Here is a 17370-nt window from a genome sequence, read left to right as displayed (position 1 = left end):
GGCGAGGGTGAAGCATGTAAGGAAGGCGCGGCGCGGGGTAGGGCCTGCCTTGTTTGAGATGAGATGAAGATGTTGTGGGTGTCGCTGTCGGTATTCCCTTCTGTTACTATGTATGCGCGAGATGAGGGCAAATTCAGTCCACGTACTCCAGCGAGGCATTTCGACTTAACTACAGCCTTCCAAAGTTCTTCGGTGTTTTGCATGCGTCGTACCGAAGCTCCCGATGATGAAATTTGTATCTCTCCTGCTCTTTCCACACTACACGACGCCAAGATTTCTCACATTCAAGCGGGTAAATGGTCTCTAAGCGTCCTACAGCTTACAGCGGCGAGGAAAGCGAAGGGCAAAAGGTAAAGAGATTTAACAGGTGTACATGGACTTATAAATTTATGCAGCAATTTGAGTATTCGTAGTGGCTTTCCGCACGTTTCGGTATGACAATGTCGTTTCCGCCGAGATGTGCTTCGAAATCTACGTACGCGAAAACATGAAAGCCCCATGCCATTGAAACATCTCTCCTAACGCCGTGCGAGCTGCTAACGTGGTGCTTGCTGAGTGTGTGTTAGGAAATGCCTCCCTCCTCCTGGCAACCATCAATCGCACCACTCCTCAAAGCGGAACTCCTTCGCCCCATCAAGTATCGTGAACCGATGTGTCGAGAAGCGGATCTCCTCATACAGGTTTCCTCCCGCAGCCCTCGCTTTCTTATGCCACGGCCCCGTACCGCCATTGTGTGCATCTTCTCGCGAGCGCCAGAAGCCTTTTCGATGTCAACTATACACTTCCGCATAGATGAGATAGGTAGTACTTACAGGTAGCCAGATTTCTTCTCTCTGACTCAGGCTTACCGAACCAATACTTGAGCAGCCCTCCGGACTCGCACGCCTCGCGATGACTCTCGTAGTCGAGCGTATACAGCAGCTCTGGGTCGATGCATTCTTCAAGCTTGGAGCGGAAGATGACGACGTAGAAGCTGTGAGATTTCCAATGAAAGTTCTCGGCTGCGGCGAGCTCGCGAATCAAGTCTAGAATTGTGGGGAAATTGAGGGAGGAGGTATATGGAGCGGTGGCGTAGTCTGGCCGGACTGGCTTGAGTGCCGTGAGTGCTTTGGCAAAGATAAGATCCGCCGTGTCCAGGTCGGAAAGGTCGAGGTAATGGCCTGGATCGTTGTATGGTGAGGATATAAGGGAAGTGGAATGATGTGGCGGAGTCGAAGCTTGATGGTCTTCAAGTTCAGGAAGCTGGAGCTGACCGAAGGCTGCAGCCTCGAATCGGAGCTTATCGTAGTCGCGTGTTATCTGCGATGGATCCAAAACGACGCGCCCCTTTGAGGCTGCGCTTGGAGTGTTGATGGTCTTCTGAGGCAGTGTGGTTTCGGGCGTTGCTGTGATCTCTATAGCGAGAAAGGAAAGATCTGTTCCTGGAGCCATGATGTGCTGCTCGGCCGTAAGATCTGTTAGCGCCAAATTAGGAGCTCCCGCAGTATTCTCGGCGCACTCAGCGAATTTCTTCTCGTCCGCCCAGATGCGGCAATTGTTGCCCGGGGAGGTCGAATGGTTGGCCTGTGACGCCGCAGTTCGCGTATTGCCCTATGGCTTCCTCTTGGATTAGGATGCAATTGATGGAGCCGGGGCAGAAGGGTGCAGGAGCTTCAAAGACGGGGAAACAATTCTTTGAGAGCTGTAGTTGGAGTACCTATGTACCGTTGAGTATCGGCTCGGGCAAGCACGCCTAATCACGCAATGCCGCTTCTCATTTCGCGTACCCAACAATCAATTCATCAAACGGCAGGAACACACTCCGGTGCTATGCTCTTTCTAAAATACTCCGGTAAAATGAAGATCGAAAACAGAGCACCTATCTCGGAGCGGGAGAGTGCATGAATGAAGTGTCCGTCAAGGAATAGTTTTCCCCTTTTGGCCTAGGTGCCACGAACTGTAACTCAACTCGCCAGAATTGTGACCCGCGGCGAACGGTAGCGACAACCGAGCCACCGATTTCCGCGTTGGCGCCATGCAGGGCACGATAGGAAGATATTTTGGCGGAGGCGCGTAGCCTAAACCCTGTGGTACCGTACCTTCTGGCGCACCTCACTAATAGGGCCCTTCTAGATCATGTTCATAGACAGCGCTTCCACGTGCGGCAAAGCAGTCAGAGAATACTTTTGATTTGGTATCGGACATCTAGAGTCCTTCGGGCCTCAATAAATGGGTATCATGCAAGTGATCCGCCAGCGCCTGCCTATGTACCCCGCCCATGAACTCCGTGAGTAAATCAGAGAAACTTTTCAGCTCGCCCCAGTGCCTGCAGGTATGCGTGCTCTCCCTCAGTCCATTATTGTGGTGCTGTTGAGGGTGTGGACGCGCTCCAAGTTGCCACCGACCTGATGGCCGTGCTCGTGGACGACGCAGTCGAAGGGTAGATTCTGCAGCTTCGCACGCTGCTTTGCGGGACTCGTCTTCCGCTCCATCAAGTTGCCCCAGAGGATGAACATCTTCTCCTCGAGCTTCTTCAAGACCTTGGGGTTTTTGGTGAGGCTGCAGCGCGGTTAGCATGGCAATAGACATCATTGAGCGCGAACACATACTCGACAGCGTCCATCTTGAGGAGATGCTGGGCCGCAGAGTTGCCAACCGTGAGAGACAACTGCACTGGCTTCGTGCCTGCTGGGATCTCCGCGTCCTCGACCAAAAGAAGGAAGTGCCACTCCCAGCGGCCTTTGAGACGAGCTTTACGCTCGGCTGGCATGGGCTTCGTGTGATACCTCGGATCGGACAACTCGCGCACAAATTGTTCTAGTTTCTGAGGAAAGCAGTCGACAACGCGCACGCGGGTTCGGTACTTGGCGTTTACGAAAGGGAGGGTAAACTCGCCGCCTTTCGGATTCTTCGTCTTGAGAGCAGGGTTGTACAAGATCTCTGAAACCGTAGAGAGCTGTACTTCGGGATGCGAGGCGCGCACTAAGCGGATAAGCATAGGCTAGATAGACGCAATGAAGAATGTTTCACTCACCATGAGGGTTGACGCCTGCACGAGCCACAGATAGCTCCTCGGCCTTCTTTTCCAATTCTTTCTGCTCCTGCTCTTTCTGTAGCCGCTGCCTCTCCTTCTTTTCCTCCTTCTTCTTTGCTGAAGCCTTGGCCGACGGTTTCTTGGGTATGTTCTGGGCAAGAGCGCGCTTAGCCTTCTGTGCCTCGATTGCATCAAGATAGGCTGCCTTGCGCGTCGCGTGGTCCTCGATCTGCCTCGCGTTCGTGCACTTGCGGGTACAGATCTTGTCGGGATACTTCTGGTCCTGGTGTATAGCACCTTCGAGCTTGTTTGCGTTGGACAACTTGGCGTGAACGTTCTGGAGGAATAGAAGGTCGCCCTCTTTGACGTTGTCGCGTACCCAGGATGCGTGGGGTTCCCACAACCGGATTGCGATCGTTACCTGACCAAATGGGCCCGCCCACTTCTTCTGAGAGGTGAGGCCGAAGTCGGCGTCCGCCTCGTCCGCCTCGTCCGGGTCTTCGTAGAGGAAGAGGGCTTTGTTTTCGGTGTAGTCGGTGACGTAGAGATCCATGGTGGTGTAATCGGGGTAGAACATCTTGACTACTTCACCCACAAGGTCGTGGTACTTGCCAATGGTCAGGTCCCTGATCAAAGTCTTCTTGTCGTTCTTTGGACGCCCCTTCGGTGGACCTGCATTGGCAGCGAACATCTTGATTTCGGGTAAAAACGAGTCGGTTGCTGCCTTGAGGTGGATGATGGCCATTTGTTCGGCGGCGGACGGGTTCTGAGCGCAGTAGGTACCATTCCACGGTATGATGCTGTGCCCACCTAGAGAGTATGGAGTGCTGAATGCCGGCGCTGGGATGGTCTTGGCCGGATAGAATTGCACCTCAGACTTGAGCTGGACGGTGGTAAACGCCACTGTCTGGGTGTTGCGGGTATTCAGTCGCATATACCGGGCCGCAACCAGATCTCCAGGGCTACCAGGATTCGGCAGCCACTCCCGCTTCCTGCGCAGGACCCTACAGAGCAGAGAGCCCGGGCCGCCGACGGATCCCGGAGAGAACTCGTCCTGGATAGTGAACTCCAGCGTCCACTCACCGGGCTTGAACTGGAATGGATCCCGGACATGAATGAGGACTCCCAGGAAGCTGCTGCCATCGGCGGCAGACGCAGCATCCCGCACCGGGACGTAGCCTTGAGGCAGCGGCATGACCTAGATATACATATCAGCATCGGAATCGTCATTAAGGGTCTTGGAAGGCTTCAGCTTACTCTGCGAAGGCGGATTGGCGTCTTCAACACGAGGGCTGAAGGCTACGCGGGTGCAATGTATTTTGGAGGTGAGGGACGGCGGTGGGAGTTGTTTGTATAGTCGGTGCCAAGGCGCTAGCACAGACGTGGACTAGCGCGAGAGCGCTCTTGCCGCTTCCGCCTTTTCACCTCCCCTGCCCCACGACCGAAGATAATAAACCCTCCCAGACAAGCACCACTCGCCTTCTGCACCACACTCTCACACCCGTCGACAGCCAGAATCGCCGCAACCATGGCGGACAAGTACATCCCCGAGCACCGCCGCACCACGTTCAAAGCGAAGAGCGCCTTCAAGCCTGATGAGCTCCGCCGCCGCCGCGAGGAGCAGCAGGTCGAGATCCGCAGGGCAAAGCGTGAGGAGAACCTCGCAAAGCGGCGCGGTATCGCCGGCAGGGACCAGCCGGGCGCCGCCCTGGGTGCTGCCCCCGACAGCGACGATGAGGGCGGTAACATCGAGAGCCAGGTGAGTTTACCCCTCGTGCCTCAATACAGGCCTCGCATCCCGCCCCATGTGGAAGAATCTGGCTGACGAAATGTGTTAGCTCAACGAGGAGCTTCCCCAGATGGTGAAGGGTGTCTTCTCAGAGCAGATCGACGAGCAGATCCAGGCGACGACCAAGTTCCGGAAGCTCCTTAGCAAGGAGCGCAACCCCCCCATTGAGCGAGTCATCGAGACGGGCGTCGTGAGCAGATTCGTCGAATTCCTCCGGTCGCCGCACACACTGGTCCAGTTCGAGGCTGCTTGGGCGCTCACCAACATTGCCTCGGGTTCCGCCCAGCAGACCCAGGTCGTCATTGAGGCCGGCGCCGTGCCCATCTTCGTCGAATTGCTCAGCAGCCACGAGCCCGATGTGCGGGAGCAGGCCGTCTGGGCCCTTGGTAACATTGCCGGCGACAGCCCCGCTTGCCGTGACTTTGTCCTCCAGGCCGGCGCTCTGCGGCCGCTGCTTGCCCTCCTGGGTGACAGCCGCAAGCTTAGCATGCTCCGCAACGCGACCTGGACCCTGAGCAACTTCTGCCGCGGAAAGACCCCACAGCCGGATTGGCAGACAGTAAGTGCATATGCCCATGGACCCCGTAGTCTAACGCTGACACCATGACAGATCCAGCCCGCTCTCCCCGTCCTCGCTAAGCTCGTCTACTCCCTCGACGATGAAGTCCTCATCGACGCCTGCTGGGCCATCTCATATCTCTCGGATGGATCCAACGACAAGATCCAGGCTGTTATTGAGGCTGGCATTCCCCGCCGTCTCGTGGAGCTGCTGATGCATGCTTCTACCTCCGTGCAGACCCCCGCCCTCCGCTCTGTCGGAAACATCGTCACAGGCGATGACGTCCAAACTCAGGTCATCATCAACTGCGGCGCGCTCCCAGCTCTCCTCTCTCTCCTGAGCTCCACTAAGGACGGAATTCGCAAGGAGGCTTGCTGGACCATCTCGAACATCACTGCCGGCAACTCCACCCAGATCCAGGCCGTCATTGACGCGAACATCATCCCGCCCCTCATCCACCTCCTCCAAAATGGAGATTTCAAGACGAGGAAGGAGGCATGCTGGGCCATCTCCAATGCCACTTCCGGAGGTCTTCAGAAGCCCGCTCAGATTCGGTACCTCGTTCAGAGTGGCTGCATCAAGCCGCTGTGCGATCTGCTTGCCTGCCCTGACAACAAGATCATTCAAGTTGCCCTCGACGGCCTTGAGAACATCCTGAAGGTTGGCGAGATGGACAAGGAAGCTAACGCAGACGGTGCTGCCGGGGAGCCGATCAACCGGTATGCTCTCTTCATCGAGGAAGTCGGCGGCATGGAGAAGATCCACGACTGCCAAAACAACGCCAACGAGGAGATCTACATGAAGGCATACAACATCATCGAGAAGTACTTTTCAGACGATGAGGCAGATGCCGAGAACATGGCCGAGACTGGACCTCAGGTCACCCAAGATGGTCACTTTGGTTTTGGCGCTCCTCAGGCGCAACAACAGCAGAATTTCAACTTCGCCAACGGCGGCGATTCCATGGATATGTGAGCGGCTCCATCTCGACACCGACCTCCGCACTGTAAGTCGTCGCTTAGCGGGGGCGCAAGAGACCCTCCGTTCACACGTCCGCAACTCAAAACGCCCGGCTTTGTACGCCCTCGATCTCTTGGAATGTGATTGCCAGGAAATCACGTCTACACCATTTAATACACGACCCGTTCAAAATACCACTATCCCCGGCGACCCGAGAGTGCTCAGTGTTCCCCGCCCCTCCCGACACAATCCTCCGGCTCCAAAGAGACCAAGCCCTTGCCATGATTAGTTTATGAAAGCATCGTAAGATACACCGTCTTGTAAACCCCCCTGATTTCCCCAATCCGCATCATATCCCCGGCGTTGCGAGTGGTTTCCTGTTTGTTTCTCCTCTGTTCTGGACGGCCTACGGACAAGTAGAGGCAGAAGGCGGGGTCAATGTGCAATGATAGGATGGTGGACTTGGCAGACTGGCGGTTGGAAGCGGATGGTCATCATTCTGTCCGAACTCGATTCGTATACGGCCAGATAGCTGAATGCAATTACCAATAACCCCTGTACCATGTACTTTTGTGATTTTAACGCAGCCGTTTAGATCGTCTGTCGCACATGGCCTAACATTTCTGCGAACCCTGGACGTCATCGCTCAGAGGGCTTGGCGTCGCGCTACCCCACGATGTCGACCACACGCTACTCTCCGCGTGGGGGCTTAGACTTCCTTGGTCTCGAAAGATTTGAGCGCAGACCTAATGCGCGCGAACATGTCGTACGCTGTTCCGTTCGCTGGAAAACTGCTTCGGCTTGTATCTGCGCAAAAAGCTCAGCCCGCCATATTGCCTTCCTATGGCGCAATCTCACCGCCTTGAATGTCCGGCTAGCTGTCTCCGTTCACGTTCTACCGTACTTTTTCTGGAGCCACATTCCCAGGACGCTGAAGAGTTACGCATCGCTGTTTCGCTCTGCTATCATTTATCTGGACTTCACCTAGGAAGGGCGGTAAATTACAGGCGCGATGTGCAGATTCATGGTAGGCGTCTCGACAGTCATACTACGAGCATCTTGCTAAACAGCCCCAGGTATACAAAGGCAAAGATGAGATCCTCCTCTCCGAGCTCATCCTCAACCCCACACACTCCATACTCACCCAATCTTTCGACTCGCGACTCCGCCTAGTACGTTGCGGCCCCTCCTCAGCTCATCCCCGCGAGAGCACGCGACTCACACAAGCAGGACACGCGCCGCCCGCACAACGGCGACGGCTTCGGCATCGGATACTACACCTCTCCCTCCCTCGGCCCCGAGCCCTGCGTCTTCACCTCCACAATCCCCGCCTGGAACTGCATCAACCTGTCGCGCATCGCGTCCAAGACCACCTCGTCGCTCATCTTCGCACACGTCCGCGCCACCACCGAAGGCAACCTGTCCGACTCCAACTGCCACCCGTTTCTGTACAAGAGTCTCATGTTCATGCACAACGGTGGGATTGGCTGTTTTAAGAAGATCAAGAGGAGGCTGGCGATGGGGTTGAATGAACAGTGGTTTACGCTCGTGCAGGGCAGTACGGATAGCGAGTGGGCGTTTGCCCTGTTTCTGGACAGCATGGAGAAAGCGGGGCATCATCCGGACGCTGACCCGGGCAAAGGCGGGTTCGGACACACGGTCCTCCGCAAGGCCATACTCAAGACGATCGAGCGGATCAATGCGCTGATCAAGGAGGTTGGGGGCGAGGGTGATGGGGGAGAGGATAGCAGGAGTTTGCTCAATTTTGCGGTTACAGATGGCGAGAGCGTAGTGTGCACGCGGTACGTGAGCTCGAAGACGGATGAAGCTGCGAGTCTATTCTTCTCGAGCGGGACGAGCTGGCGAGAGTCAAAGGGTGCGCATAAGTCCGGCGGCGGCCGATGCTGCGGCGAACCGGGACAGAAAGACTATGTCATGGAGAGGCGCGACAAAGGGTCGGACATTGTTCTCGTGGCTAGTGAGCCTCTGACCTTCGAACGAGGTGCGTCCTAATCTTCCTTCCACCTTGCCTTCTGCCCTGCTGACACTTTCTGGACAGATAACTGGGTCACCGTCCCCACCAACAGCACCCTGACCATCTCCAAGCAAACCGTCATGATCCACCCCATCATCGATGAATTCTACTCCGCTAATCCGGCGCACGCCCGCTCCTCTGGCTTCGCGCAAGCCAAGGGACAGACAATCACAGGGCCAGATAAGAGAGTGCTCCCGCAGCCCAGTAGTGGGGCTGCGACACCGCATCGCAGCGAGGAGGTTGTGAGTGGGGCGATTAGCCGGCTGAGAGTGGCATGAGATGGCATATCTGCTGTAAGATTGTTATTGAGGAGAGTTGTAAGACATGGACGAGGTATCGAACAGTCGCACCGAGAAACTAAGGTTTCGATCGCATTCTTAAGGTCTCGAGACATGGACCGGCCGCGCGGAACGTCAGGCTATAATGCTTATAGAGGTTCGCTTCAATTCTAATGACAATTCGTCGATTGGGATATCGCAGTGCTCCACCATCGGCTCCGACCACTTAGTCACCGGCCTCTACGTGAAAAGTATGACCAACACGCTCGAGCACTGGTCCGCCAAAAAGGTGCTATCCTCACCGGCAATAGACAAAGGCTCAGATAGTGCGGCGCGCTCTATATATTCACTATTCGACGGGGTAAAAATAGCGAGGGTTCACCCCAAACCCCCAATCCGCGAGTTAATCTTCCGCAGCATACCCATACGTCTGTGTGCCTGACATAAAGGCGATAAAGAACCAGCAATCATGCCTCCCACAGGCGCGATGTTACATCTCATTGGTATTTCCGAGCGGATGCTGCGATCCAGACAACCTCCCACATGGTTGTCGTCCTTTTGCCAGGCAAGAAGCTCCTCCGACTCGAATCGTCTTCGTTCAGAACCCCAGTCCCATTCCCCGGATACCGTTATGAGCCTTTGCCATATGGCCGTACGTGTCCTCGCCCGTCTTGAATGTCTTCATGCAGAACCAGCAGATATGCGTCCTGCAAGCCTGACATTCCATGTGATTGCACCCATAGCTCTTTTGGATTGGTGTTCCGCAATTGGGGCAGTCTCGGGCGTCGTTCTCTTCCTTCCACTTCGCGAATTCGCTCGTGCCGACGTGCGCTGCCTTTGAAGCTGCGCATGTTATACCGTCGTGAGCGATTTGGTGACACGCCGTGCAGATGGAGGTGAGGCATCCATCACAGTTGAATACCCCAGGGTCTTCGGGCAGAGTGATGCGGTAGAAGCGGTCACAGTCTGGGGTGGAGCAGTATTGAAAGGAGGTTGGATGGCTGCGAATATATTGCGTGAAGGAGGTTTGGAGGAGGGCTTCGTAGTCGTTTGAGGACAGGACTTGCTTCAGTTCTAATAGCGTGAGCAAAGCGTTGCATGCTGCAGAGGCACCAAGACAGCGCAGCGGAAAATCGGTGGCAGTGGTGCATTGCGAGGCCAGGCAGGAGCTGCAGTACGTGTGGCCACACTTGGTCTTAAACGGATCTTCCGGAGGAGTCCAACATACGGGGCATAACTCCTCTTCTTCCGCCGCATTCAGCGATAGCATAGTAGCTCGCGTCTCTAGGGAGTCAGGATCATAAGACCTGAGCAGTTCTTCCACCTGTGCTACGTGTCGATCCGAGCCGTAGACTATGATGCGCTTTGGGTTGGAGGTGATGTCCATCTTTACCATCTCCTTTCCCAAGGTCGCAACAATGAGTCTGAACCCGCCCCGAAGGGCAGCATTCAAGCTAATTGGGTCTAGGACCACGACCTTCGACTGGGTTTCCAGACTTGAGAGTTTCTCAGTCAACGCTTGTTCCGCGGCTAAGACTTTCAACGTGTCTCCATATAGGCGTAGGAGCAATTTACGCCTGTCTGAAACAATAGTAACACCATGGGATCTCATAACCTCTGCAAGGAATGCAGTAGACGCTTCCTGGAAGAAGAAAGAATGGGATATACGGACGGATCCGTCGCCGGCTATTCGTCCGGCTAGAGTCCTCTCAACAGACGACTTGACGCGTGCGACTGCCTCTCGGTCCTGACCGGACACTCGAATCTGCGTATACGCCTTCTCTGGGTTGTCGTATATTTTTATGGAAACAAAATGCAACACTCGTGCCTCTTCAACGAGGGCGTCAAGCTGTGGCTTGATGGCTTGTAGTACGCGCTGTGAGACCGAGAGCTTGACCGCAACAAGATGTTGAGCCTTCAGCTTGTCCTTGGATGAAGGATCGATGAGGGTATCGTTCAGCTCCTGTACCGCCTTTCTGGCCGCTTCAGGGTCCGCGAACTTTGCGATGGCTTTGACCTTCGAACCATTGCTCTGCGGAGTAGCAGTCCATTCGGCAAGAGTACCACGCTGCTCTAGGGATGACTTGACCGTAAACTCTAACCGCTCCGCTGAGTATTCGTGAGAGAGCTGGCCCATGTTGACCCTGTAACTGGGCTGCGCTGTGGGAAGGAATTCCGTCAACGCTTTTTTTCCCGTCGCCGGGTTGAGGTTCCCAACTGTGACCCAAGATGAACGCGGTTGACATGCGAAATTCAATTGTCGTCCATGAAGATGTAATTGGCTCTTCTGCATCTCGAGGACGACGGCTGCTGCTTGAGCGGGGTAGGAGAATTCCACGTAAGCTACTTTGGAAGGATTGTGCCAGGTGCAAGCGACGGTCGTAAGCTGCAGACGGTTCGCCCCCGACTCGGATTCTGCACCCAGTTGCACCATGACAACATGTACGGCAGATCCATCCATCAGTATAGTGTGGCCAGTTTCTCGCAGCAGTCGTGCCGCGAACCTAGGATCCGGTACTTTGATCTGCGCGGATTGAAAGGAAGTTTTTGGGTCGGATTTCAATGTGATGGCCTCGACAGATATTCCAGGGAATCCTTTGCCGTGTAGGAGGTTGCGGAGGTCCTGTACCGATTTCCCGGGAGGGACATGAAGCATGGAAACCACCGAGAAATCGGACGGTAGGGCCAAAGTTGAGATTGTAACACCATCTTCGAACCTCACAGTAGCACCGCCAATGGTCCTCGAGAATCTATCGGATCCATCCTCCTCCTTTGTCCCCTTGAAATGCGGTTGTACAGGCGGCACGACTGAGGCACCTGTACTTGAAGCTGGTCGCTCGAAGGCAGCGTTTGAGGCCTTGTCGTTACTGAGACGGCTGTCTGGAGACGTCGCATGGCTGTATGGGCAAGCAGCCCCCTTGTTACAGATGTTTCGAAGGAAGAAAGTGCAGACAGTATTAGTCCTGTCATCTTGACGAGCCGCTGCAGGAGGCTTTGCCTCAGGGCTATGATCGAAACGGCATAGGAATCCTCGCTTGCAGGTGCCGTGGAGGAAGAAGACGCAAGGCGCCCGGTTCTGCGCAGTGGGACTGGCAGTCTGTGCAGGATCAAACGTGGGTGCTTTTGCATTTAACGACGACGTCGATGGTGATGTCTGAGCTGTAGTCGAAGGATGCTCGAACCTGCATGTCTCGCCGTTGAGACAGCGGCCTTGCTGGAAGTAGCGACAAACGACCATGCTGTTTGTGGTCTAGCGCCCAATAATACGCCCAGGCGACCCCTGGGATTGCTGTAATATCTAGCTATCTTGTCTCGCTCTGGCTGTCTTATTCGGTCGGCGATGATACGGACGGGTAAGAGTGCAAAGTGTGTTGTTGATGAGTGGAAGAGTATTGCACAAGGCTACAGTGCGAGGTGGTGCTGCTGTGCCACCGTGAAAGCCGCGGCTAGGCAACCTGCTATTGGGTGAACGTCTAAAACTCTGGTCAATTCACTCCAACCTCAATTGCACCGCGGGGTGAGGCCTACGCGCTTCGTCTGAAATTCTTTATGAAGTACGAGCATCGCCATTGTCACTCGACATAGCTGTTTTCCTGAGTGTTCAGCATCTCCGCTCTGGTGTGCCTTAATAGGCCGGCAAGCATCAAGTAAATATTGCATGGGTCGCAGGAACCCTGGAACATTCACAGATTGGCCCGCCCTCTCGATTTCGACCCGAATACAGCGAGTGGCTATAGTAATGAGCCTGATATCCCCAGAATACCCAGATGGTGCCTGGATATGTTCGGCGTCGTACCTTCTGCATCTGTTCTAGCATGTTTGTGCTACCGTGTTAAGCTTAGCTTCTGACTCATGAGGTATTCCGAAGGATTCAGCACATATATGGACCGTGTAAGTAATGCGCCGTTTCCCTTCCGCTTTTCGTTCTAGAGTATCTTCCTTATCACGGCCTAAGCGACAGCCGAAATACTTGAACTCGCCATGTACGTACGGCCCGTTACCCGCGACGACATTCCAGCGATAGCAGCAATCGGCAATCGCTCCTTCCAAAATGACGAGCTCCATGTATGGCTATATCCACACCGCCACACATACCCAGACGACCTTCGCAGATACCAAGTGTTGCGTATCCGGTCACGAGCCGTTGGGATACGGCAACTCGGATTCGTTGTCGTAACTGAAGAAGGCGACGCTAATTGGAGCGGGGCGGAGGAAGTCGTAGGGTTTGCATACTATTATCGCTATGGCGATGACGAAGGGGCGCAGAAGTGGATCAATGATTCGTGGTTCAAGAGTACGACATCTTATCGCGCTTGCTTCGATGGACATGCACTTATGAGAGCAGAGATCGAGCGGTATCTCCTGGACTGGGAACTCTGGTACGAGTCTAAATTCTTGGATCGAGCCTCAGATCCGGAGCGCGTCAAACAGTACATAGCTGCCGCACCCTGGGACCGCCTCAAGCCCCTCGATCCGCGATGGCACCTCTCTGTCCTCGGTGTCTCTCCACAGCATCAACGCCGCGGGGTAGGCGGCATGCTCGTCAAACACGGCCAGGAGATTGCGGAGAAAGAGGGGTTGCCGTTCACGCTGGAGAGTAGTGTCGTAGGGAGGAAGCTGTACTTGAAGATGGGGTTCAAGATTGTAGAAGAGTGTGAGATATTCGATGTGCTGGATTTCGTCGCGATGGTTTGGGAGCCGGAGGAGTCGAAGGGGAAGTGGTTGGAGGATATCGGGGAGGAGACGGCGAACGTTAGAGCCGCAAAGTAGCCCCCATGAACTTAGAACGATCCAGTATTGGGATTCGTAAGATATCTCAATGCTGGAATTTCCGCCGAGACGTAATATTAGATGAGAAGGACAAGACGAATGTCGTTCCACTCTCGGATAATTACGTCACGTGCTCTCGTGCTGTCGGCAAAACTGCGGCGAGAAGTTAGTGGGTTGCCTTGAGAGTCATCTTTCACCCACAGTCCCTATTCTTACGGTGTATGCGCGCCTACTATTCACTGTGTCGACTACGCTAGACCGGAGACGGCCCCAGAATCGCCACCAGCCCAAGTGAGAGACGAACGCGTATTCTCGACGCGCCCTAAGCGCGCACAAGATATTATCGACATACACCTCAGTCTCTCCACCCACACGACCATGCCTCCCAAACGAGCCACAAGACAGACCCGCCAAACGAAGATCAACTTCTCGCCGCAAACCCCCAGAGCCCGAGCTCTCTCGCCTAGCGATAGCGACGATGCGTCCCCAGCTAGGCGTTCTAAGCGACGAAGGCTCGAGAAGGAGACAAGAAAAGGCATGAGGTTGGGTATGCCGGTGACACAGAGTGGTCATGGGATGTTTGGAAGCTCTGATGTCGAAGTTATCTCCTCAGGAACTTCATCCGCGGGGGACGAGAGCGAAGAGGAGGTACAACCGCGTTCTTCGAAGAAGTCGCGGCGACACACGAAGCCGGTTGAAGATTCAGACGAAGAGGAGATCCAGCCACGAAGTCAAAGACGGCGGATCGCTCGACTGGCTGCAACTCCGGAAGAGGAAAGCGAGGGGGAAGAGCAGGAGGGAGATGAAGAACAGGACGAGCTGCAGGAAGAATTGGCCTTCTTGCAGTCGTCGCCTCTACAAGACCGGGGAAGGCTTAGGAGCAGACAGGATAAACCGAAAAGCGAGCGAGAGAAAGCGTTGGAAGCCCTCAAGAAGCGCCGAGCAGGCACTGGTGAACCTTCTTCTTCGGCGACCCCGGGAAGGAACCGGCGTGTCGTGGTCGATTCCGATCCGGATTCAGATCTTGAGATCATCGATGAGGAACCAGACAGTGATGTCGAAGAAGAAGAGGAAGAAGAGGAAGAAGATGAGGGCGGTCAAGAGACGAATGCTCTAGACATGTTCCAGGAGGATAATGAAGACGCCGACTTCATCGATGATGACGCGAATGCTCCGATCGGAGCTCCTGCTGATTTTGCTGGCCTCCCGCTGGAGTTTAGCAGTGTAAGTCGCAAAAAGCCCCGGGAACTGTTCAAATACGCTGTGGAGTGGATGGTACAGAAGAAGATCAACCCTGCCTTCTCATCCAACGACGAGCTATACGTCTTAACCTTCCGCAAGCTGGACGATGAGGTCACCGGGCTAGCGAACTCCAAGTTCCACTCCTCGGTATGGACTGCAGATTTCACGCGAGCCATCAGAGCACGACCGGACCTGACCATCAACGAGCTCGGCGGAGTTTCGCGACTTATGTCCATTGTTGAACCGCGTTGCGAGGCCTGCAATCGCAAGCACAACGCGACGTGGGAACTGTCCCTGACAGGCACCCCATACCACAAAGAGACTCTCGAGCCCCTCACCGAAGACTCAGAGGACTCCAGCGACCCCGACTCTGATTCCGACTCTGCCCTTTCATCAACCGCTTCTGATGCGGCCCTTAATGGCGAGAAACCCACGTACAATGCCCAGGGCGAGCGCCTCCCACCCGAATCCAAGATCTTCACGCTCGGCTCAACATGTAAAGCAAATGCGCAGGTAGCCCACACGCTGTATCATTGGCGGTACCACCTCAACTCCTGGGTTGTCGACTACCTCGTGCGTCAGGGCCACTGCTCCCCTGCAAAGATAGTCCAGCGGGACAAGTGGAGCGTGAAGAAGCGAGAGAAGTACGCGAATAAGATCGTGGATGAGATGGAGAGGGTGGGCGAGATCAAGAAGTTGTATCACTTGTACAAGGAGCAAGTGGATTTCGCCCTCGAAGCACGGAATGACTACAAGAGGGGCTGGGGCCGGTCAAGGGGTTAGAGTTGCTTTCTGAGAGGCTAGGATGTCGGGAATAGCGGATTAGGCATCCAGTGCGAACTCATCGTCGGACTACTACATGGTTGCTGTGGCTTCCGCAGCTCTTCATGACTGTGGAAGGCAGGTTAAGCCTCCCCTGACCCGCAATGTTGGGTCTGCTTCTTGATTTTGGGAATTGGTATTTGGAATCGGATACCCCTTCATTTTGGACATTTATCACATCGGTTGATTCTTCTAAAGGTTCCGTCCAATGGTTTGGATAGCTGTCTTTTCAGGCTTATGGGCCGTATAAGCGGGGTAGTCTCCAGCTCACTAATACATCTTGGACACATTCAGCGCTCAACATGTGATGAGTGGTATCAAAGAGTATCATTAAACGTGAGAGTTAGAAGGTTTGTCTACCGTCTACACAATTGTCCTGCTATCCAGCCCGAACGCTCATAGATGCGTTTGCATCAGTAATTAGCAGTCCGTCGCTTGAGCGAATTCCTCCCTCAAAACGAAGCCATCATTATGGACACGCTCCGCCTATGAATTAGGCTGCCGCCACCCTGACCGGCTCCTGTGCATCCTGGACATTCATCTTCGCCACCCCGTTGACGAGATCGGCAGCTTTCTTCTCGTCAAGGTCGTCATCATCTGCCAGCACACTGCTCTTATCCTCCTCCTTCTTCGCCGTCTCGATGGCCTCCTCTTTCTTATCTGTCTTCTCCTCATCCTTCGCCACCCCGTTCTCAACAGCCTCCGTTTTGCCCTCCTCTTTGACACCAACGCTCTTCTCCTCGCCGCCCCAAAGGTAGATCTCACTCTCTCCAATAACCTTCCCAGCGGCTTCCCAACGCTCCTTCCGTTCTTTCCGGCGCTCCGCAGCTAAAGAGGCGAGAGCGGGCCAGTACACGCTGTGGTCGTACTCGAAGTCTACCTCGCCGCCGGCATTCTTCATGAGTTGTGAGGAGGGGATGTGGTCGGTGAGGGGCTCGTTGTAGCGCATTTTCGTCTTGGTTACGGGGTCGATGAAGGGGGAGACAAGCTTCAGGAAGGTGGTGACGTACCACGGGACTGTCAGAATGTTAGCCCACCAACTATCACACCTCCCCAGGAAACTATTGAAGACTTACGGTGCGTAATCAGCGCCCTCCCCAACCGTTCGGGATAATGGTTTTGTAGGATATGCAGCACCTGTCTCCCTGTCCCAATGCTCGGCTGGCTCCCCGCGCTGCTATTCCGGAAATCTATCAACAGCGCCAGCGACTCCTGCCCGGGCGGCGCGATTTCAAGCGTCCTCTCCAGCATGTAGACTAGATGCTCCACCTGCTTCGGGCTGTTCTTCGTATTCTGCTTGTTCGGCAGGAGGTACAAGCAGGGGCGCCCCTCGTTATCAAAGCCCAGTAGGACCTGCTTTCCCGTCGCGTTCTCCTCGGATATGTAGTCTGCAGTGAAGGTGTCGGTGCCGTATTCGCGGCGCCAGATGAGCGTGTCTTGGACACGCTTGATTGCGTGTGCGAGGTTCCATTTTGAGGCTCGGAGGTAGCGGAGGAGGCATTCGCGGGTGAGCCACATGCGCTCGTCGTCGGAGAGGGCGGCTTGTTCGGCATTCTTTGCGGAGGTTTTGGGGAGCGTTTCCCATGATTGTGCAGCGGCGAGGAGCTCGTCGTACTTGTGCTGTTGGTCTGCGGTGAGCGCCGGCGGTGAGGCTGGCTTACAGCCGTCAGCGGGATGCGGGAATGGTCCCATGGCCGGCATCTTGGAACAAGCTATAGGTTTCTCTCTTGGAAACGCTGAAAGAAATAGAACGGAGCGATTGACTATCACCCCTTTTCTTAAAGAACGAACAGGCGAGGAAGAGTGTTGGAGCTGAGGGCAGTGCTGATTATCTTTCTTGGACCCTGCATGTCCCAGCGCCACGGACTGCGCTAGCCATTCACGTCCTAGCCTACCACTTAA

The 17370-nt window shown here is 54.9% G+C and overlaps 8 protein-coding genes across 8 annotated transcripts; 4 read left to right on the top strand and 4 right to left on the bottom strand.

The window, feature by feature from the left end:
- Positions 1–593: 593 nt before the first annotated feature.
- On the bottom strand, positions 594–1320 carry BU26DRAFT_407187 (uncharacterized protein; the record flags this gene model as incomplete). Its single annotated transcript, XM_033822880.1, has 2 exons — positions 594–760; positions 813–1320. Coding segments are annotated over 2 exons (675 nt in total), but the record flags the coding sequence as incomplete, so codon positions are not given.
- Positions 1321–2175: 855 nt separating this feature from the next.
- BU26DRAFT_479907 (uncharacterized protein) lies at positions 2176–4320 on the bottom strand. The gene is made up of 4 exons (XM_033825679.1): positions 4271–4320; positions 3014–4211; positions 2589–2961; positions 2176–2538 (listed from the first exon to the last, which is right to left on the bottom strand). Exons 2-4 carry the CDS (start codon positions 4206–4208, stop codon positions 2328–2330), a joined length of 1779 nt encoding a protein of 592 aa, XP_033687306.1. The 5' UTR covers positions 4209–4211; positions 4271–4320; the 3' UTR covers positions 2176–2327.
- A 135-nt stretch (positions 4321–4455) lies between these two features.
- Positions 4456–6802, top strand: BU26DRAFT_548936 (ARM repeat-containing protein). Its single transcript, XM_033831967.1, has 3 exons — positions 4456–4772; positions 4852–5361; positions 5413–6802. The coding sequence occupies exons 1-3, from the start codon at positions 4542–4544 to the stop codon at positions 6334–6336; spliced, it is 1665 nt and encodes a 554-aa protein (XP_033687305.1). The 5' UTR covers positions 4456–4541; the 3' UTR covers positions 6337–6802.
- A 243-nt stretch (positions 6803–7045) lies between these two features.
- Positions 7046–8827, top strand: BU26DRAFT_479901 (N-terminal nucleophile aminohydrolase). The gene is made up of 4 exons (XM_033825678.1): positions 7046–7348; positions 7398–7493; positions 7552–8323; positions 8381–8827. The coding sequence occupies exons 1-4, from the start codon at positions 7334–7336 to the stop codon at positions 8632–8634; spliced, it is 1137 nt and encodes a 378-aa protein (XP_033687304.1). The 5' UTR covers positions 7046–7333; the 3' UTR covers positions 8635–8827.
- On the bottom strand, positions 8817–12259 carry BU26DRAFT_452517 (uncharacterized protein). The gene is made up of 2 exons (XM_033824801.1): positions 12163–12259; positions 8817–12107 (listed from the first exon to the last, which is right to left on the bottom strand). The coding sequence occupies exon 2, from the start codon at positions 11870–11872 to the stop codon at positions 9233–9235; it is 2640 nt and encodes an 879-aa protein (XP_033687303.1). The 5' UTR covers positions 11873–12107; positions 12163–12259; the 3' UTR covers positions 8817–9232.
- Positions 12260–12517: 258 nt separating this feature from the next.
- BU26DRAFT_452512 (acyl-CoA N-acyltransferase) lies at positions 12518–13576 on the top strand. Its single transcript, XM_033824800.1, has 2 exons — positions 12518–12928; positions 12980–13576. Exons 1-2 carry the CDS (start codon positions 12616–12618, stop codon positions 13402–13404), a joined length of 738 nt encoding a protein of 245 aa, XP_033687302.1. The 5' UTR covers positions 12518–12615; the 3' UTR covers positions 13405–13576.
- A 404-nt stretch (positions 13577–13980) lies between these two features.
- On the top strand, positions 13981–15429 carry BU26DRAFT_422576 (uncharacterized protein; the record flags this gene model as incomplete). The annotated part of the gene is made up of 1 exon (XM_033823465.1): positions 13981–15429. One exon carries the CDS (start codon positions 13981–13983, stop codon positions 15427–15429), a length of 1449 nt encoding a protein of 482 aa, XP_033687301.1.
- Positions 15430–15779: 350 nt separating this feature from the next.
- Positions 15780–17274, bottom strand: BU26DRAFT_452509 (CRAL/TRIO domain-containing protein). The gene is made up of 2 exons (XM_033824799.1): positions 16545–17274; positions 15780–16485 (listed from the first exon to the last, which is right to left on the bottom strand). The coding sequence occupies exons 1-2, from the start codon at positions 17167–17169 to the stop codon at positions 15962–15964; spliced, it is 1149 nt and encodes a 382-aa protein (XP_033687300.1). The 5' UTR covers positions 17170–17274; the 3' UTR covers positions 15780–15961.
- Positions 17275–17370: the final 96 nt, after the last annotated feature.

The sequence above is a fragment of the Trematosphaeria pertusa genome (genome assembly GCF_010094035.1).
Source record: "Trematosphaeria pertusa strain CBS 122368 unplaced genomic scaffold BU26scaffold_4, whole genome shotgun sequence".
Taxonomy (NCBI): domain Eukaryota; kingdom Fungi; phylum Ascomycota; class Dothideomycetes; order Pleosporales; family Trematosphaeriaceae; genus Trematosphaeria; species Trematosphaeria pertusa.
This window is presented reverse-complemented; position numbering and strand designations above follow the sequence as displayed.